At 40.9% G+C, this 21,589-nt stretch overlaps 2 protein-coding genes across 3 annotated transcripts in view; both read right to left on the bottom strand.

Annotated features, from left to right (window-relative positions):
• Positions 1–5,615: 5,615 nt before the first annotated feature.
• On the bottom strand, positions 5,616–17,732 carry LOC138047068 (TNF receptor-associated factor 4-like). 2 transcript variants are annotated; one of them, XM_068893762.1, is made up of 9 exons: positions 17,553–17,732; positions 15,650–15,888; positions 14,648–14,696; positions 13,364–13,483; positions 10,596–10,760; positions 8,930–9,013; positions 8,674–8,751; positions 7,295–7,670; positions 5,616–6,138 (listed from the first exon to the last, which is right to left on the bottom strand). In XM_068893762.1, the coding sequence occupies exons 1-9, from the start codon at positions 17,655–17,657 to the stop codon at positions 5,852–5,854; spliced, it is 1,503 nt and encodes a 500-aa protein (XP_068749863.1). In that variant the 5' UTR covers positions 17,658–17,732; the 3' UTR covers positions 5,616–5,851. The 2 variants fall into 2 exon arrangements, with proteins under 2 accessions (XP_068749863.1, XP_068749864.1); XM_068893763.1 differs by lacking the exon at positions 17,553–17,732 and adding an exon at positions 15,998–16,039.
• A 3,070-nt stretch (positions 17,733–20,802) lies between these two features.
• The window catches only part of LOC138047062 (lamin-B2-like), an 8,848-nt gene continuing 8,061 nt past the window's right edge, over positions 20,803–21,589 (bottom strand). The window contains exon 3 of the mRNA XM_068893752.1: positions 20,803–21,589. This exon is cut by the window's right edge and continues 389 nt beyond it. Within this exon, the coding sequence (XP_068749853.1) occupies positions 21,550–21,589 (40 nt within the window). The 3' untranslated portion in view covers positions 20,803–21,549.

Here is a 21,589-nt window from a genome sequence, read left to right as displayed (position 1 = left end):
CTCATTCTTCAGAAATGCGATTTTAAAAGTCAAATTTAAATATTTGAACATACAAGTAACTTAAAGCCCACAATTTAAATATGGTTCATGTTACAATATCGGAACAAGGATTGGCTTTGGAGTGCATTTTTCTTGAAGAGAATCAAACAATAAATGGGTCCTTTAAAATGACAAAGTCGCCCACACATTTAGGGATTAGTTTACCATCCGGTTTGAGGCCTTGTATTTTCCTTGGTATTCAATTCCAGTTGCTTGCCAACGGCCAAACTATCCTTAAATATTGGACTTGTCTTTGCATGCTTTAAGTTCATAGTTTACATGCAAAACAACTGGCGGTTGGATGAAACTATAAAAGTTGCAAAAATGGAACTCTTTCGCGGATTTCTTTCGACAGGTATCGGAGATGCTAAAGAAAAAAATAAAACATCGCACCTGAGTAAAGTTTGTAGAAAAACAATATAATCACAAAAAAATTCCGTTACAAAAAATTCGACATCAATTTGTTTTTGTGTCGCAGTGGATCGTAGAAAAGTGTAAGTACTGGGTGAGTTGAGACAAGGAAAGATCTTATTGGCGCAACATATATAAAGAGTGTTTTCAAAAAATCGAATCGTGTCTTCGTCAAAACAAATTTAAATCATGAATATTAGTGATATAGTGACATAACTACGGTACTAATGCATCTATAGATAAGGTTGCCTAGCGCTTGGTGTCATGTTGGCTCATTGAGCTTTTGAATTCTATATTTTTAGCAAATGCGAAGACGGAAACCCTGTGGAATGTGTCATTAGTGTCACATGACGTCCGCCTTGTTGAACAGTTATCTGAGAGACTGCACGAAGAAAAGGGCTTGCCGCCGGCTTGCTGCTTCTCTCCAAGAAAAAACGATTCGCGAGCCCAAATCTCGCCGGGATTCATTGGCAATGATAGCCTGCTTGTTCTTGTATCCTGGGCTGCCATTACCTGTTATTATTCTATTTGTCGGTACCTGGTCAATGCATGCTCAAATCTGGTGTGAACTCTCGGGATTCGAACCCGTGACTTCGACGATCCCAATAGGACATTTGCATCGCAGAGGTCATGGGTTAACAAACTGAATTTTTCAGGTGTCAGTAATTAAAGAGAATTTCTTAAAATTGTCCAGATAACTACGAGGATCACGTCTCCCTTTCGCCTATGCACGCACTTCAAAATGTATTCATTATTATACAGACATGAGTGTTTCAGTAGCTAGAAAATACACCACTCATAAAATTCATACGAAACTACATCCTGGCGCCCGTTTCTCGAAAGTCCCGAAACTTTTCGGGGCATTTTCGGGTCTCACAATTCCTTTTTTATCTCAAGAACGGAGAGGATTTAAGTTGTCAAACTTCACGGACATATTTCTTTTAGTTAGCTTGAAAACATGTTAAAAGGTCGCCTTTCCAAAACGAGTGGTTCGCAGTTTCACAAACAGCTTTCTGGGCCCGAAAAGTTTTCGGGACTTTCGAGAAACGGGCCCAAGGACCCGAGTGGCGTATTTTCCATAACCTGGGTGCTTTCCATTCGACGAAATTTTCGAAAATTTCGAGTGGGAATCAAATGGAACGGGATCCTTTCCGGAAAAGATTTCCGAAAATTTAGGACAACCTTTTCAGTTTTCCCAAAAGTGGAAAATTCGGTATTTTCGAAAATTCTCGTGTTCCATTCAAAAAGTTCCGGTAAGAATGTTCTCCCGTCTCGATTGTGAGTTCAGTGTTCCGTGCGCGGATTTGCTACAACAAGCCTTGAGGCATTGTTTCAACACGCTTATACCGTTATCTGCGGTGGTAAGTTTAAATGAATTCGTTGGATCATCACCAGAAAGGATATTGATGATGTCATTTCCCGTCATCGTGCAAACAGTCAGTGAAAAATGGCGAGCGGTAGATTCGTGAAGTTCTCTGAAGTTAAAGGTGAAGTCTCCTTCTCTGAGAAACAAGACAACGTTAACACGAAGATTGAAACTTCATTCAACTTAAAATTATTCAAGGCCTCCCTTGCAAATAAGGGGGGAGAAGTATGGGCGAAGTAAACTAAAATTAGCCAGCGTAGCAAGCGTTTCCGTGCTGTTTCGGAGCAAAGAAAGACCGAGGAACGAGATGCTCGGTTTTTCGCGCCATTTTTCGCGCGGCCTTTGCTCCGAAACAGCACGGAAACGCTTGCTACGCAGGCTAAACTAAAATTAAATGGCCCATTTCCGAGTTGCTGTTTGTCGCGGTTTCGAAGTGAGTCTTGGTTCTTAACTATTGTAAGGGAAATGAGTTTGATTTGCATTGTTTGTTTGTTATTTATTTGTTTGAGCAGGTTGAAGTTTTGGCAGCTATTCAGCTGATGTGGACCTGCTATACCCACCCACCCATATACTCACAGAGGACAGCCACAACATCGGGAACTTCATCCCTTACTCTTCTCGAATAGTGTGTGGGTTCTTTAACGTCCCTCAGGGAACTAATGAACATGGAAGATATTTGTGAGACGGGGCCTACGGTTTATAGTCCTTATCCGAGAAGACTTGAAAGTCTAACCATTTGCGGAAGTAATTACAAACGCAGCACTTTCTCCTCATTTGTTTTAAGACCCTGAGTGTTGGTCCGGCCGGAGTCGAACTCACGACCTCGCGCATGGCAGCCCGATGCTCAACCAACTGAGCCACCGGTACGCATAAGAATACGCAACTCATTTCCATTTGAGTGGTTGTGCACCAGGACTCGCTTTGAAACTGAGGCAAGCAGCAACTCGGAAATGGACTAAATGGATTCGAGGGGTCTCAGATTCTGAAAAAAAAAAAAAGAATAAAAGGTTCACATTTGAATGTTCACATTGTCGTTGAAACCTCAAACTTGGTGATATCACGTCAATGTTACGAAAAGTGCAGCAAAAAATTGAGCTAAAATGCGTGCCGTGCGAGCACTCTTTAGACTAAGTGCACCCGGCGAGCAGAGCCTCCTTTTGTCTTTTTCTTTTCTAAGAAGGAGAAAAGGAGGCTCTGCCAGAATCGCGCCAACTCTTTGAAGCCGCCGCAGCCCGAACTTCTGGACTATAGACAATCTTCTTTTCTCTCGTCAAACTAGTTTTTTCAGTGCGAGCATCCGTTTAGTGATAAAACCGATGGTTAAGAGATTGAGCCCGCTGTACCATGAAAATTCAAGATGGCGGCTCCTATAAGGCATATTAGGCCTGGCTTCTAAACTGTATCCTGGCAACATGTAGCGCATGCACAATAAAGATCTTACTCCATTCATGCAGAGTCTTTCTCGAGAACGGCAAAATCGAGCAAGCAAAAGAAAATCTCTGGTAGCAGAATGGACCAAGTGATATTAGGGAGCTTACGAAACGACGACGCCGACGGCAACGACGACGCTACAAAACAATAGGTTTAGTGAGCAAAAACAATGGCTCTGCTCGCTCTGCACGTGCGTTTTACATTTTGGTACATTTCTTTGCCGTCATCTCCTAAATGGCGACGTGAAATGAACAAATTCAAGGCTCTGTGGAGGGCGCTAGCACATGACGATGAATTTTCAGTTCTCTCTCTACGCTTCCAACTCGCTCATACCAGTTTAATTTCTCGACAGTTACTACACATTTTAACGCGAAACGACATGAAATAGTTTCGTAGTGGTATGCAGTAACGCGAACTTGTCCTCGTAGCCGTCGTCGTCCTCGTTTCGTAAGCTCCCTATTCTTGTTTTGTGACGTTGCCTCTGCAGCAGGCGTCGTCTCTTCTTAAACTCCTAAAAGCCTGTTCGTTGTCGAAAACAGTGCAGAGAAAGCAAGAGCAAAATCAAAAAATTATGTTTACTTCAAGAAACTCAATTCTAACTGAAAAGTTCTGATGGTAGAATTGTCGTTCTAACCCGCGGTCTATGTCCCAATCGGCGTCGTCATTTATCGTCATGAAAGGCTCTTTCTGTTTTCAACGGCTTTAAGCTTTTTGAGCATCCAATGGACAACCTGCCACTTTTCTCTTCATATTATGCTGACAAAAGTGTGCTCTTTGTTGGTGTATATGGGATATATAACAGTGCAGTCACTGGCAATTGTGTGAACTTGAAAGAGGAAATTGAAGATGGAATCTGCATAGATTACGAGAAAACAAATGGTGACTTTCTTTATTACTTTTTGGAAATGAAATTTTCCTTCGATAATCACGGACGACTTTAATTTCAAACCAAATGAGTATTTCTTAGAAGCTACATGCTTTATTGTTCTTCGTGCTCCCTTTTTCTGAGTGTGGCAAAGACTGCTTTCATACAATGGTGCTGACAAGCTTGAAGGGCTTTTCAATTTTACCTCCTCGGAAATTTACAATGCTTGTCAAGGTGATTAGGAAGAACTCTGAAGCATCAATGATTTTGGTTTTATACTGTTAGCCTATACAAAGGCACCCCATCTTTGGATTAGCCTTACAGTTACAAAGTGGCATATTTGTGTAGCCCTAAACGTTTAACAAACGCATTGCAGGCTCTATATATATACAACGGTCCTGCTGGAAAGAACTCGAGAACATATAAACTATGTTATAAGAGGGAACTACAGTCAAGCATATTTTCAATGAAAATTTTTAGGGCAACTCTCCTCTAAATCGTTTGAATGATAAATATCCAAAATGGTCTGATATAGGTTGCTCCGCGAGGAGAAATACGCTAACTTGATTTTCGAAGTAAGCTCGGTGAGTTACGTTTGGTTCGATTATCGCGTTTTTGCTGTTATTACACATTCGAGTGTCTGCCAAACCGTCAAAAAAGTTTTCTTGTGTTTTCACGCATGAAACTCAAACTAAGGCCCCGTTTACAAGCAGGTAGGGTAACCCTAGTGCTGGGGTTACCCTAGCAAGAGGGTTACCCTAGCACTCACACATTTCTTCTTTTTTTCGTCGACGTGTTTACAAGGCAGCTAGGGTTACCCTGGCGCTAGGGTAACCCTATCTGAGTGCTAGGGTTACCATAGCTCTAGGGTAACCCTAGTTGCCTTGTAAACGCTCTGCTAGAGACAACTCGCCTACCCGGGACAACTTTTTGGCGGTTTTCATTTTGTTTGCGATGCTGGCGGTTACCAAGCACGCGAAGTTGTCCCAGGTGGTAGGGTAACCCTACCTGTGAAAGTTTGCTTGTAAACCCGGGCTTTGTTTGACCCTCCTGCTAGGGTAGGTAACCCTAGCAGTAGGGTTATCCTACCTGCTTATAAACAGGGCCTAATACAAACTTGAAAAAAAAAAGAAAACATTCATTGCTATACAGGGCTCTCATAAACTATGCACGTTACTTCCATTGACTATTGAATTACTAAAAATGTTGACACAACCGCGATAAAAATAGGTCAACTAATGGTTGTTCGCTTTCCCACCCTACTGGTTGCGGTGCTCAGCAAGAGACTGGCTCTGGCATGTCTAAATTTTTTCTTTTGCATGCGTAATTATCATTGTTGTTTTTTCTACCATCGGTTGTCGACGGTTAACAGGGCAGAACTGGTGCTTTTTCGACACGAAAATATAAGCCATGGCAGACAAGATGTCCCTTCATTTTTGGTGTTATTAATTTTTTTTTCACCTGCCATCCGTATCACTTTCAAAAAACGTCTCTTTCACGCAGTTGCATGTCATATTTCTTTATCTCCAGTTTTGGTGGATATTTACTTAAAATTTCTCATTCGGCATACTTACTGACACTTCTCGTTTTCCAATCTACGTAGGTATGTTTAACACGTGAAAACAACTCAGTAAAAAATGAAGTCACGGATAATGAGCAGGAGATGATGAAGTGAGTTATACACATGCGCACGTGTCGCTTTAATGTTATGCAACAAAAACCTGGCGGTGCTCGACTTGCTAAGGCTCGCTAAGTCCATCGCAGTCAACGGAGATCTTCAAGAAGATCGTATCGTCCTTTACGTAGTGCCGAGTTTCGATCTCTTCGTGTTTGGCGAATTTTGCTCCTCCAAAGCTTGCGTTTTTCTCCAGTTTCGGTTTGCCGAGGAACGGTTCATTTTCTGGACACGGATTCGGCTTGATGCTGAATTTGATGTGTTTTCGCTGGGAGTGGTCGTCATCTTGATCCAGCAAGTAAAACGAAACTCGGTAATCGAACGGCCATTTCAGTAAATTGTCGAAAGCACCTAAAGGAATAGGAGACATTGCATGAAATTAATACAAACAGGCAGATTGACGTGATGAGGAATTCAGAGCGGAATGGAACGTTTTTGTTTGAGGATTTAAACCCTCAAATGAAGGGATACAAGGCGGTCGTTTGGGGTGCAGGGATGGCGCAGTGGTGAGAGCACTCGCCTTAATTCCACCAATGTGATCCGGGGGTTTCCAGACTCGGCGTTATCATATATGGGTTGAGTTCGTTGGTTCTCTACACTGAGAGGTTTTTCTCCGGGTACTCCGGTTTTCTCCCCTCCTCAAAGATCAACATTAATTTTGATTTGATCTGTGTTAATTCAGTGTTGATTTCATAGTTTACAGTGTCCTCAATTAGAGTTCCAACGCTAGAAGACTAGACGCTTGAATAAAGTTCCTTTCTTTTCCTTTCGGCTTCTCCTTTAGGTATCGGAAGCAATGGAGTTAGCACTGTTTTATGTATGATAATTTAACGTTGTTTCTTGGTTTGTAACTCACTTAACTCTTGTTTCCAGCAAGTCATCTGTGTCTTTAAAACGAGTTAGTAGTCTGTTTCAAAAGCGTGGATATCAAACGAAACGGTATGCGACGACGATTTTGCGCGCAAAATGTACGTTTGAGTTCACGTTCAAGTTTTTTTAAATTTTTAACTATGGAGGAGAATATATTACTATAGAAAAGACTTTCTATATGAGACTTGCTTTTCTCACTTTAGGCTTCAGGGTTTGGCTTATTTTAGGTAGGCTTATTTTATTCGAATATGTTTACTGGGGAGATGAGATTAGGGGGAGATAAAAATATTAAGAGATATTTCTGGGGACAAGTGACGTGGATGTCGAGGTAAAGAATAATGGGAAACTTCCCGTCATTTATCATACATATCTATCCATCATCCTGAACATACTTGAACAGCAATTTTTGTTGCACTGTCGTTGGAGGAAGGACAAATCGTTGTGAGTTTTCGTGATTTTCCACGTTTTCCTTGGTAAACTTTATTGACCATTTTGGACTATAGTTAATGCATTCTACCATAGGAAAATCCAGTTGACACCTGTTGATGAGTGAACGATAACGTCGTGTAACATGCGTGTGCAACGTGTTGCGACCAATCATGTGATATCGATCGATTCTTTTCTTTGATTTTCTCACCTTTCAGTACACTGATAAACACCGACATATGTGTCCCTTTTCCTTTTCCGTCGCCGTTCAAACACACAGAGGCACAAAGACGGTAACCGTGTTTGCTGGTCGTGAAAGTTGGACTAAAAAGCGTGTCCGCGTTGCCTGCCTTAGCTTCCTTCAGTTTCCGCGTGTAGTCCTCGATTCGCCATATTAGTTGACTGTTTGCGATTTTCTCGAGGTCACCGACTCGCTTGTCCACCCCTTTGATGAAGTCTGTGTTTTCTTTTAGTACAAGTTCTTGTTTCTTCAGTCGCTCATCTTGCTCTGTTATTTTGTTGAAGATTGACTTGACGTGATCAATCATAGCGCTCTTGTAGTGTTTTGGCATCTTTTCCCGACTGCACTGTAAAATAAAATTGAACAAAACCAGCGTTCAGCACGCGTGATAAATAAATAAATCAGTAGAATGGAGAATACTGTCGATAAATTAATGCTTCGGTCGGTAGAGTGGTTTCCGATTTTTCGCTGGGACGTTCAAATTACTTTTAAAAATCAAATGAACCAATCTTAACAGGACAAATACTTGCCATGCAGCCGGCACTTAGCGCGGGAAAACGAGGTTGTTGTTTGTCTCCGTTTCTAAACGAGTCTTTAAGCAAATGAACCAATCATAGCCTGCACGCAGACTCTTCGTGCGTGAAATGGCGCGAGCTCAATAGCCAGCTGCCAATCTCGACTCCAGAGCTCTTCTCTTGACTGAGGGAGAGAAGAGCTCTGGGGAAGCCTGAAACAAAGTGTCTTTTCATTGGTTTTCGTGAAGAACAATGAACAGCGTCTCTGATTGGTGCATTCATGTTAGCATGAGGAGTGAGCAGGCGCTATAAGGTTCAAATAGCCAATTTTTGGCTATAAGAACCCTACGGCGCATGTTCTCCTACATAGAGTTTCCCGGAGCCTTAGGTCGATCCGAGGTTCTGGTGACGAGAATGAGCCAGCCGCGTGCAGGCTAAACCAAACAGAACAAACGATTGCGGTCGGCAGCCGGCACTAAGCGCGGGAAAACGAACAGTAACTCATTTTCGAGTTAGTCTTTGCCTCCATTTCAAAACGAGTCTGTGGAAACCAGTCAAATGAAAATGAGTTATCCATTTTCATGCAAATCAACCCCGTTTTCATTAGAATGGTCTCGCGAGAAGACTCGTTTTGAAAGAAAGCCAAAAAGAAACTCGGAAATGTACTAAAGGTCAAGCTTTACCTCTAGATAAAAATTTGTCCTGAGATAGTAGAGTCAGTCACTTAGTATAGTGAACGAGTGGAGGTCACAGTTGAAAACTACTTTGTGTGGTTAGATGTAGCTTTTTTTTGACATTGCAAAAACGAAAAAAGATCTTGAAAAAGAAACTTACCCTGTGAGTACAGCCGATAACTTCAAAGTCACAAACCAACTTCGTCTTTGGGCAAACCTCATCGATGTGTTGGTCCATCTGTGCATTAGAGGAAAAGGAAATAAGAGGCTTATTTACTCAGAGTTATCAAAACCTTCAAAATAATAGTGCTACAGACATAGTTGAATTGGTTGAAGTCTTGAACACTTAAAAGGGAATATTACTGGGCATTAGTTACTTCATGTAACACAAATGAAGTGAGCTATGACATATTTACCTCATCTCGTGGAATTTCAAGTTTCTTGTCACATTTGTTGGGGCATGGCAGCGGCAGTTTGGGACACTCCTCTGCTAAATGTGTCTGAAAGTCATAAGGGATGTCAGTTAATCGGAAACGCTCGTCTGAAGGCTGTGTCTCATTCAGCGAATCAGAACTGATAACGCAGGATATCGATATTTTTCATATTTAAAAAGCAATATCGTTGTTTTAACATTTGGTATCGTCACGTCTTGAATGCTAAGGCTGGTTTTGTCTGGAACCTAAGCATGAACACAAACAACAAACTCAAGCTCAGAGCGACTTGATCAATAGGTGCTAATGAAAACTACAATACAATACAATACAATACAATACATACTTAATTGACCACTCCCCATAGGGGCTTTTCAGGGCCAATGAAACACCATCACAACAGAATAGAACATTCAACAACAACTGTTAAGAATCCCAACTGGCCGGAGGCAAGCTAGTTGGCTACTTACAAATGCAAGGGTGGGTTACATTTTTGCAAACGTTGGCCGTGTAGCACTTTATATTTCAACAGAATTAACTATTGTCAAGAGAAAATGAGGGGACAGAGAGGAAGGCTCAGGGCGTTGGCCGGGATATGTCATGTCCACGAAAGTTATTTTTAGACAAGCGGAAGTCTTTGTTCTAGCGGAAGTCTGTCTTCCGAGACGTCCGCATGCAGTCTTGCTTTGGCTTTCTGGGAATTTCTTTTTTCTTTTCTGTTGCCCAAAGATGTAGGTTGGCCTGCATACGGACGTCTCGGAAGACAGACTTCCGCTCGTCTAAAAACCACTTGCGTTGACATGACATATCCCAAGGGCTGGACCGGGAGCCTCCGTCTGTGTCCCCTCATTTTCTCTTGCTATTGTAGGGTAATGTGAAGAGCTGTTTTCTACCCATATGAACCATGTGAGCGTTAGCCCTACTAATGGAATTGGACCCACAAAAGGACAGAGAAAAACTCTGACCAGGGTGGGAATTGCCGTGAATTTGACATCTTCTGATTTCCACGACCCGGTCCCGTCTGACCTTGTAGCTCATTCGGTAGGGCAGCGGTGATCTAACCCGAAGGTAGTTCATGTGTCACACTTCAGCAAACTATGATGAGCCGGAGAAATTGGCATTAGACCACGCACGCACGCTTTCTTACTCGCCATCATGATTTTGCCAACCTTATTTGCTAACTCATGTCTCTGGAATCGGAAACACTTTGTTTTAATTGGAAAGCGTCTTTAATCTACCAACTGCAACCAGGAGCGCATGAGTAGGAGCTTGCTTCTCCCATAAAAGCCCTATGATTCAACCTTTGCTCGTATCTTTCTATGTTTAGAACGCCCCGAGTTAAAATTCGGCTCTGCAACGGCACTGTTTAGAATGGCCAATCAGAATAAAGTTATTGTGGAACAAAGACAAAAATAGCAAAAACAACGTATGCAAATTGTGCAAATTGATGTAATTGTTGTAAATGTGAGTCTCCTGCTGAAGGATTAGTTCTAAAAATAGAAAGATACGGGCAAAGGTTGACTCAAGGATATAATGCATTGGGAGGCTCCTAGTCATGGGGCTCCTGCTGCAACTGGCTCTTCATCGCATCTTTTAAATAGGAGATGTTGGGGGAACCTGAGGGGATGGGGGTGGGGTCACAGTCAATTACCTTTTTGTCTTCTCGCAGGTGCCTGTCATCGCAGTAAGGACACGCAATGATCTTTTTGGGACAGTCCTTGTCTAAATGTTTTTGAAGAAATCGTTTCTGAAATTTAGCTCCACAGTCATTTTGGCAAAGGATTTCTGCGTACTCACATTTGGAGTTTACATGATCCTAAAAACACAAACATAGGATCAATGTTAATGCTCCAATTTACATGAAGCTGGTTAAAATTAGTGTTGCTTTCACATTCTGTCTCGTCTTTCCTACACTTGGGGAGGCGAGGGTGGGGTATTGTGCGAGTAACGAAAGGAATCAGTGATTTGATTATGGTGCCCGTACTACACCATCACGTAAGAGAAAACCCAAATCTTCGTAACGGGATGATCTCTTTTCTCGTTAGCCGATGGGCAATTTGAGAAATTTGAGAAAGAGAGAGGTCTCAGATTAAGTGAAGTCCTATTTCACTGCATTCTCGTTCTCTCGTTCTTATAGCCCGAGATTCTTTCGATTGAGTAGAGAACGAAAACCTCTGGAGAGCATTGGGTGATTCTTGTTTCTTTTCAATCTGCGATTGTGGGTAAAGGTGTGACCACTCAAGTGAAAGATACTACTGAAGTAGTACATTCATGTTGCGCTGTTTATAATGCTGTATGAGATGGTTATAACTCTCAAGTCTGTGGATGAAATCCTTGCATGGGAGGCTGTAAGCAGTGCAATATACACTGAAGTACATTTTTATCTTGCGATTATTTTTTGCTGTATGGCGCACGAGGCTCTGAGTGACGGTGTTCTGGGAACGAGATTGGTTTGCGTTGACACGTGTGGACTTCGTTTGCATTTGCATTTGCGTTTGCATTTGCATTTGCATTTGCATTTGCATTTGCATTTGCATTTGCGTTTGCATTTGCGTTTGCATTTGCATTTGCATTTGCATTTGCATTTGCATTTGCATTTGCGTTTGCATTTGCGTTTGCGTTTGCGTTTGCGTTTGCGTTTGCGTTTGCGTTTGCATTTGCATTTGCATTTTCATTTGCATTTGCGTTTGCGTTTGCGTTTGCATTTGCGTTTGCGTTTGCGTTTGCATTTGCGTTTGCGTTTGCATTTGCATTTGCATTTGCGTCGTACATGTGAACCAAGCCTTAAGCAACGACAACGGCGACGGCAACGAGAACTTCATCCCAAAATATAAATTCACGTTATTGTAATCACTTCGTGACTATCTCAACCTTTTCAATGTGACAAGCAAAGGGTGTGGTAGTTCCTCAAAAATGACAATGGTCGAAACGGAGCTTAATTTAGGGGAAAATGAAAATTGATCCTTAAGTGCTGACGTGCGTCATAAAACCTCAAATTTGGCTATTTCACGTTGTTGTTTTGCCGACGATGGCAAAGAAATGGCCAAATCTGAATTACGCACGCGAAGGGCGTGCAAAGCTATTGTTTTTTCCCACAAAAATATGAAAATTTTTCCCCTGACGCCGAGACAGCTCTGTTTTGATTGGCTTTTACTACAGTGGGCGTGCTGGATCTCCCAGGGAGATTGGCTTTTACAACAATGGGCATGTTGAATATCCCAAGGGAAGCGTTCTATAAATAAATCTACTTGGTGGAGTTCATTAACTCCTTTGTTGAAGGCTTTTCCCTCTCGGTGCCCTGCTCGTAAGCAAAATGTTGCTGTTTGTGAAACACACTATGCCGCAAGAGGATTTGCAAAATAAACAGCAGGATCTTTCCGAGATTTGACCAAACACTGAAATTAAAAACAACAAAGCTGTGACACCCGAAACGTACGTTCGAATAATATTAATACCAGATATATGCCCACGTAAAGTGTTTTTGAACAGAAACAGACGAGCAGATGAAAGCATCGTTTTAATCCTGGAACCGGAAATTTTCCTGAAAATACACAAAGTAGTTTCAGTGACAGCAGGTGTTTTCCTCTCACAACAAGAGAGCCTCGGTTTATATCTTTCGCAAACTTTCCGCAAGTTGAGGAGAGCAATATCAGAGTTTCAGAGACTAATCAATTTCCTGGATTGTAAAAAAAGGCGATTTCTACGAACAATTCAGTAGGCTGAGATATTATTTGCAGTTTGGGTTTGATTGTTTGTTGTATTTTAAAGTTATTTTAAAGCAGCATTGTTGGGTTAAAAGGAGAACGACAATAATTTAACATGACATTCGAGAGCCTCGAAGAAGACTCCACACAAAATGAACCATGATTTCGATTCGTCTCTAACTATTGAATTGATTAAGTCTCTCCATTCGAATAAACAGCTGTTAGAAAAAGAGATTTCTTGTGTTGTTAAGTTGTTGTAGGAATGCACTGATTCACTCTTAATGTACATCATGTGACCATGTGGTTTTACCCTTTTCGTAAATTGATATTCACTGTAAGTGTAACCATTCAAATGTACGTAAGGTTTTAAGCAGTACTTTCCTTTAGTGCTTTTCATTAATATGCTGAACAAGGGGCTCTTCAGTGGTGAAATTCTTAATTAGGTGTAACCATTCAAAACAGAGTTAAGGAGCATGACTTTCATGCAGTTTAATTCTATTATTATTCATCGTAAACACGGACACGGTGTAAACAGGAAGAGTTATTTTGTTGAATAACAACACTACCGAAGTTTGCTAATCTGAATCCAAAGGTAAATTTGGTTCATGACATGCCAAACACGTGTACGGTTTTGGCACTAACACCTGGTTTTTAGGCCGGCAAACCTTTCGAACCAAAAGATTGTAAATGAAAGCCCGACACCTCATTTTCTTACCTGAAAGTATTGATAATCCGATTCCCATTTGCAGCCCCATTCGTGATTCTTGCATTTCACTTCGAGTGCTAAAATCTCGGCGTTAAAAGCTTTGTCGAAATGATCGGGTCTTTGATTGGGCTGAAGAAACAAGAAAACAATTTTAACAAAAACCTAATATTTTGACCTTTTCCTCTAAGAACAAAGTGGAGAAAAAGAAAATATCGAGGACTGCGGTCGCTTTGGGATGTATTGAGAATAAATAAATGGCAAATCCGTCAAAATGTGCCGGCTTATTGAAAGGACTAATCCAACTAGTTGGCGAGTTTTAACCGACAATTCGGGATTTCGCGCATCTCATATGCAAGTCATCTTTCTCTTCATTTTGGACAGGACTCTCAGTCTTAAATAATTAAACGAGCGTTAAATAGATTTTTTAAGTTCTTAAATTATTAAAATGGGAAGCGGAAACTGCCATGTTTTCCTAACATTTTTCAGAATTCAATTTACATATGACAAAATAAAATTTCATCTACAATTTCATATGTAACATCTCCCGCTAAAACAAAAGTTAGTCAGCATTGAACTGCATAATTTGTGACCGTAGAGCCACAAAATGGAGTGCTCCTAATACAGCTAATATGCTCGTTTCCCAGTGCCGCTTACGGATGTGTTTTGGATATGTATCAACATGTCAAGATATGAAACGTTGCGGGCAATCGTTCCGTTTTCTTTTTCTGCTCTAAGAGACATGTTAAAGCCGGATCGTTTTAGAAATGACTTTCAGGGTTCAATAGGTCTTTGTAGATTTCGCAATACTGAAAAGAGTTCCTTAGGAGAAATCATATGCAATGCCCATGATATCAAAGTTATTGCCGGAAATTCAAGTAATAGCTGTACAATTACAATGAACCGCTTAATTTTCAACCGTAATGGTTAGTTGTTTGTATAACAACTTTTTGGAAACTGTGTTGAAATTTACTTTGAAATGTTGCTGTTTGCCTTGCTTTAATTTAGAAATTTCTGAACACATTTGAAAAGAAAGCTACCCGAGGGCACTTCGTACGGATCGTAAAGTTATTTTGAAGGTAATTTTTAAGCGGGAACAAGTGGCTCGAATTGAGTTTGACGAAAGCTAAACTGGGTTTGTTCAAAAGGTCCAAGTTTTCAAAATCTGAAGATCAGAGTCGCTGTATGGCACTTTTCTTTTCTTTGTTCCCTTTCCAATCACCCCATCTATGTTCCACTTTGGAAAAGAATGAGCAGAAATATTATAATGATTTACACTTTTACGGATCTACTCACGTCATCTTTATCAATTTCTGTTTGATCAAGAGGGCAACGCGGCTCGACTCTAAAAAAAGAAACGAAGAAATAAATAGAATGGAATCTGAAGGTAGATTAAGATCTTTTACACTCTATGTTTCCGAGTAGGCTGCGAGCAGTTTCTCTTTAAATTAATTAGCTCGAAAATCCGCCGACTGAGAACGTAAAAAAACTGAGCAACTTGTGATGAGGCGATATGCGGGTGTTTTGCGTTCTTGGCGGATTTTCGAGCAACAGAGAGACTGCTCGCAGTCTACTATGTTTCAGTTCATCATTCAGCACAAAATTAATAGGTTCTAGGTTTAGAAGTGTCTAACTTGGCAATGGAGAAATTTAGTCAGCCCACTCCCTAAGAAACTCATTCCATAAATAACGGACGCTCGCACTCAGTAATCGAGAAAACAAATGTCCTTTTTTTTTTTCCACGTATGAAAATGGTTGAGAAAGTCAGCATGTTGTTTGTTTTCAGGCCAGTTTTCAATTGACATACTGAATTAACATAGCCTATCATTTTAAACTCACATTGAGGAAGACCTCATCCGAATTTTTCTTTTGTATCGAAAGAGCAGAACCATTAAAAAGACGATTCGAACAAAACCGAACGACATTTTTAGGTGTTTCATCCAAGCCGCAATATGGCATCTGCGATAAGCCTTTATTACAATCGCTTTCCGCCAGTTTGTTATACTGTATGCCAACAACAGAGGGGTGATCATATCTTAATGTCCTATCTGCTCGTAAAATGCAAATTTGATCGTCCATACATTTCTAATCTCACCAGGCGATTCTAAATCTTAAAACAACGACAACAGATTCATCGTATTCCGAGGTACAGGCGTTTATATAAAGGTTAAATAATTTTAACTAAACAAAACCACGATCATCGCCGTAGGGCAGTAAAGGTTATCTATATTTTTTCCCTGATTGAAGCCAAAATAATACCGAATTCAGTCTGTAACTTTAATAATCTCCAATACCCACCTCGCTAATTCATGAAAACAGGACGAACACAACCGATGGCCACATTTCAGTTGCTTTGGATATCGAAGGACGTTTTCGCAAACCGGACACTGGTACTTTTTCTCCAAAGGATATACGAATAATTTGAGATCAAATTTTTCCTTCTCTTGTAAGCTTGGAGCCGGACTCCCTCGGCTGCTACTTCCGCGAGATCTGGTGCTGCCAGTCGGACTGTTATTTCCACCCGTCATGATATTTTCCTGTAGAATGATGAGCAGAAGCAAGATCAGGGCAGTTTGCCGCTCGCTACATCTCGCGGTAAGTCGGCTCTTTTGCTAAAAACACCAGCGCTAACGTCATTATACTAACGGATATAAAAGACAGAGTGTTCGTCAAAAATCCCAAGGCTTTGGCAAGTCAATCAACCGCGATAAATAATTGAACAGTAACTTTCGCCTGCAGGCTGCTATTGGCTGGGAAAACGACAGCAGCTTCGCATGTGTCAGCCAATGCGTTGGCGAGAGATGAAGCTACGGACGATTTAATAAGAAACCATTCTGTATGTGAATATGAATAGCTATAAGTGAAATCACTTTTACACACCTAACTAGGCCTAATGAATTCAACCGCAAAGCACGAAAAGCAACTTAGAATTCACGCAATACAAGAAAATATCAAACGAAGATTTATCCCTAGGGATTCGTCGGTTAGTCTGGAAATCTTCGTTTCCATGGTGACGACAATTTCACTCCGTGACTAGAAAGTTTAATAATGACGAAGGTAAAATACTCAAAATATCAGACTTAATTTCTCTTCGCGATCGGGTGGTGGTCAGTGAAACTTTCAACGGTACGAAATCTTCAAAATAACTCCAGTTACCAGAAAATAATGATAAAAATTCTAGAGCGGACCGTGGGATAAGGCCGAGAGCTTTAAAAATATCAGATTTTTAACCGAAGAAAGTTGAAAAACAAACCGAAGAATAAATTTCAAGGTATTTTAAAACGCTATAGTTAGGATATGTTACCCGCTGAGGCTAGAATACAAATTTCCAAGCATTCAGGTTAGAAATAGACTTTCGGAGAAATTAGAAAACTTCATGCTGATTCGCTGTGACACAAGTGTTTCTATACAACTCAGGCTTTGAAGTCAAGTCGAATCAATTACTGAAATGGCAGTTTAACACTTCTGTTTGAGTTCAGGTCATCTTCTTCACAGACCACTGAAAACTGAGTCGACTGCAATCGGTTTTTATCGTAAATTCGATTTGAGTGACGGTGGCTAAGTAGATACTGAAATTGATGTTAATTCGCAGCTATTCTTTTGTGTTAAATTACGATTTGAACAACATGACCTTCTTGAATTCATGCGATAGCGGGAATTTGAGGTGTAAAACTGCGAAGTAATTGAAGTCTGTCTCAATGTCGGGTTTTAGGAGCGTAAATGCGTTTCTTACAGACGTAGCCACTCCATAGTTAAAAATTACGTGCTTCAGTTGGAAAAGCCATTAATATTTTCATTACTCTATTCAGAAAATCATCTTGAACGATATCATTAGATGACTACAAGATCGCTGCAAATCTTCTGGGGCGGTCCTGACTTACCGTGTCTCTGTCTTCGGTTTGTTTTTCTCGTTTAACCTTTTGTCGTAGAGATAACATCTGAGTGTGAAAACATGCTGACTGTTTTTGTTCACGGAGAAAGTTGCGACATGCATCTTTCTTTTAAACTGAGCCTAAGACATCGTTAAAGAAACTTATCTAACGGGATCTCTGCGTTCAGATTTATCCACCTTTTTTGAACCTTATTTTACCCAGCGGGTCACTGAAGGATCCTCATTTCTACACATATCCACACATCCTTATCAGATCAAAGTCGTTCGAAGTTGTATCTAGGAAACCTCACTAATTATCAAGGCACTAACCTCTTCGCTTGGGGACTTAAACCCATTTTGACCAACTGTACCATTAACTCTAGCGTCTTCCATTACCGCTTGAACGCTTTGACTTGATCCTGCAATGTCGGGCATTTTCTCGAAACTGACAACTGAAATGAACCTCTAAGCGAAAGTTTAAAAACGTCTGCAAGTTCCTTGACACAAACTCAATTCAGCACCTGCCTTTTAAGTCAAGCCATTTGCCCAATACGAGCCCGCCTACTATGCGACCTCCACCTGTTCACGGGCGCTTAACCAATCACGTTGTCCCTTTTAACCTCTTGGCTCTCTAAACATCGATCAGTTTTTGAAGATAAAAACTATGGCACTTTTCTACCTGGGGAGTGTATTATATCTAAACTGCAGTTGCATGGAGTGATGTTTGAGGGCCACCGTTTTTTTTATATACCGATCGAACTGAACCGCAGATATATCGATAACTTTACAATTGCGTACCTGCATTGGGTTGTAATATTTTCTTAACGAATTTGCATTGCAATTTAACGAATAAACTTTACAAAATGGTCGTTTTGGGATTGCTGAAAATAGTACCAAATTTTCTTTAACTAGAAAGTCATGCAACCTTCTCCTATCTAGACGCATCTAGAACACCTTAAAAAAATCCATAGGACGCTTTTAAGAGAGAATGGATTTTTTGTTTGACGATTGGCGTTCGTAACGCGACCTAAAAATGGAAAAGAAAAAAGATTTAAAATAGCAAAGTTCCCACGTCACCAGCAAATCGGTTTTAATAAGTTAAAGAGAAAATTTGCATAAGAACAGAAGAATATTTTCATCCGTCAAATCGACCGCGGTGACATCAGAGTTGACTGACAGTACTCACTCAATTGGACGCCAAGTTCAAATTACGTCACCATATTTAAAAGGGTTTTCAATAAAGCAGTATATTCAAATCTGAGATACACGGTTTTTTTTCCCCAAACGTGACTTACCTCATCCCGTAAAAAGACGCTCTGTGTTAAGTTGGTTTACCATATCAACCAGTTATCCATTTTTTTACGCCATACAATAAGGTATCCCATGCTTAGCCAGTTTTTTTTGGTTTTCAATAGAACGTTTCCGTCAGGGTTGCGAGTATGGCTGCAACGATACAGATTTAGCTTAGCCTTGATTTCCGAAGCTCACATTGATGACGAAGCTCAAAAAGGCCGCTTTTTTTAAGGGAATTAAGGTGCAGTGGTTTTCGATGACGTGATTCCATAGTAATTGGGCGCAGTTGGAATTGACTGATGCATTAGTATCAGGCAATTCTTTTATTCCCGCTTGTTGGATAAAAAGCCGACGAGGTGTGTTGCGTGCCGTGTTGGATTTTTACCTTTTCATAGCCAATGCGCGTAGATGAAATGACTGTTAACTATAGCAGATGCAGTGCTATCACTATACGCCGTTTTAATGGTCTTTCAGACCCAGAAGAGAGTCGTCCATGTAAGGCCACAATTTTTTTTTGCCCGCCACTAAGCACGAAAGAGTAGTTTTCAATGATTATGGAGAGGAGTTTTCCAGTTGCCACGAATTTACCGACAAATTAGAGAGACTTAGCAATGAGTCTACTCAAGAGAGGAAGAGGTAAGAAAGAGGACCCCCCGTACAGGGGCCTCCTGTAATGATACTTTAAAAAAAAAAAAAAATTATAATTTTAGCGCATGTTTCAGCTACGCAGCTACTTTTAGAGAGGCACCTGATTGGCCACTTGTAATGATCGGATTAGGAGTTGCTTGCTGAAGCATTTTACAAGAAAAATTAAAATCACGGTTAATCGACGTTTCGGTTTATCAAACATCATTCTCAAGATTGAGGTCGTTTATGCTAATGTCAAAGTTGTTAAGAGAGAGTTGAAGACTTTGAATATCTAATATGCGCATTCCACAGTGCTTGATGTTATGTAAATGTTTTAGTTAAGCATCAGTGAATAACTTCGCGCAGATCGAGTCTCACTGTACGTTGAGTGATGGTTTTAGTTCTTTTATGATTAACATTTCGTAGAACAAACAGTCCAGTTTACTCCGGCACTTTTTTAGGACGGTGAAATTTTCTGCAATGGCTGGTCGTTGGACGCCGTGTTGTAGTTTCATGTGCTTGCCAATAGGCCATTTTACAGTTGTTTGCTCTGCGACCTAGCCTATGAATGGCTGCGAGGCTGCCGGTGACCTTGCATTGATACAGCCCCGACTGCTTTTATCATGCAAATTGTGTTGTTGTAATTCTAATTAGTCCGTATTAACATTACAAAAGCACGGAGGTTTGTATCAAAACAGGGTCACCGGCAGCCTCGCTTCCATTCGTAGGCCAGGTAACTTAGCTACAACTGTAAAATGGTCTATTGAAGATCTTGAGTTGGTGTGTTCGTTGATGCGTTGGAAGAGGTGTCGATTATCCGCTGCTTGAGTGGCTATACAAAGCAGAAAACGATGACTAGTAGCTTTGCTTGTATATACAAATAAAAGCGACATGGAGTAATTTTTTCCTTGCCAAAAAAAAACTGTGACCCTCCCCCGGTTGAGAATAAAACAGGTTTGACCCTCCCCAATATGTAAAAGCATTACTAAGGACCCTCCCCTCCGAAGCCCCGGCCCAACCCCCCCTCCCCCCAATAAAAAACGTACCGTCCCTAAACATGTTTGGTTTTAGTTGATTCCGTGTCTGTTCCCAACTTCTCAAAGAGATAAAAGTTAGGATACGAGAACTTTAATTATTTTATGGTCATGTCGTTTGCCGCGTCACGAAAATCCGATGCTAAAGCTCTCTCTACAGGCCGCCGCACACTAGCCGATTTTTTGTCGTATAACTGCAGATCTTTTATCCGAGTAAAATCGGCTTAAGATTTGTCGGGCCACCAGCTTGCCGCACACTCGCGACTAACCAACCAGCCGACTCGTCCAAAATCAAGATGGTACCTATTCCACTCACTCGGCGAGAAATTGAAACTTGCTTTGTTAATCGTGACTCTTACGGCACTTCCTAACTGGTTGCAGACCGCGCGCGGCCCGATCAAATTGTCTTGGTCCACCGCACATTAGCCGACAAGGCCTGACAAGACGTTTTTGAGCGCCGATCTTGTCGCAGACTTGTCTGAATTCATCGCACACTAGACGGTAAGTGAAGGTTTTTCGTCGGCCGACAAAAAATCGGGTAAAGTGCAGCGGCCTTTAAAGAGCACAAGTAATCCCACACATACATCCACTAAAGTTTCCTGCGCTTGCATTAAAGCATGCATGTATTTGCTTTGCAATGTTTGGCTCATTTTATTTTCATTTCCCAAAGTCATGTCTTTTATTTGGTTTTACGGCGCTAAAGTTTTAGCCGCACTGTCCCATCACTATTAGTGATGCTAAAGGCAATTTATGAAAACGAGGTAAAATTGTTAACATGTTTAGACCAAAATGGTAGTGGAAATCGTAAGAAAGTGGCCCCTCTTAGCTCCAATTCATGGTACTTTGAAAACACGTCACAATGTGCCTCCTTAGGCCTAACAACTTCATGTATCTACTTTTTGATTAGGGTTCTGATTAAGGTCGGGGCTAGAGAGTCACTTTACGAAGCCTGCACCGAGTATAACGTCGCTGTATTGGACAAACCTCCCTCTTATAGCTCTGTTAAAAGGGTTATGACTGAAATGGATACTCCAAAATAAGGTGAGACACTTCGTGACACGTTACGTGGCAATACCTGGCAACCTCAGCGTTAACCCACTTTAAGAGATAAACAACACTCTGTTTAGGCAGAGAATAACTACTGGGTTAGGCACTGATCTAGTCTGTGATTACGGTTAAGCGCTGACTCGAAATGGTTAGCTTTCATACATTGTTCTGGTGACACTCTCTTTTCACAGATTGCTTTAAACTTGATGAAACACACACAAAAATAAGTGTCTCGCCTTATTTTGGAGTATCCATTCCAGTCACAATCATGTTAAAAAGGGGCATGTCTTAGTTTGGCTGAGACATTTGTACATGCATCTGAAACACTATAACACGCAAAATTGTCTTATCTCGTTGTCAGTTGAC

Source organism: Montipora capricornis, chromosome 4 (genome assembly GCF_036669925.1).
Source record: "Montipora capricornis isolate CH-2021 chromosome 4, ASM3666992v2, whole genome shotgun sequence".
NCBI lineage: Eukaryota > Metazoa > Cnidaria > Anthozoa > Scleractinia > Acroporidae > Montipora > Montipora capricornis.
The sequence above is the reverse complement of the archived record's forward strand: the minus strand, read 5'-3'. Positions and strand labels throughout refer to the sequence as shown.

Excerpts from the sequence above, each read along its gene's own strand:
- LOC138047068 (XM_068893762.1), bottom strand. The coding sequence starts at position 17,657 with ATGCCCGACATTGCAGGATCAAGTCAAAGCGTTCAAGCGGTAATGGAA. Across the intron at positions 8,752-8,929 it reads TTGAAATTCCACGAGATGAG|ATGGACCAACACATCGATGA; the intron begins GTAAATATGTCA and ends TCTAATGCACAG. Across the intron at positions 6,139-7,294 it reads GTTTATCAGTGTACTGAAAG|GTGCTTTCGACAATTTACTG; the intron begins GTGAGAAAATCA and ends CTATTCCTTTAG.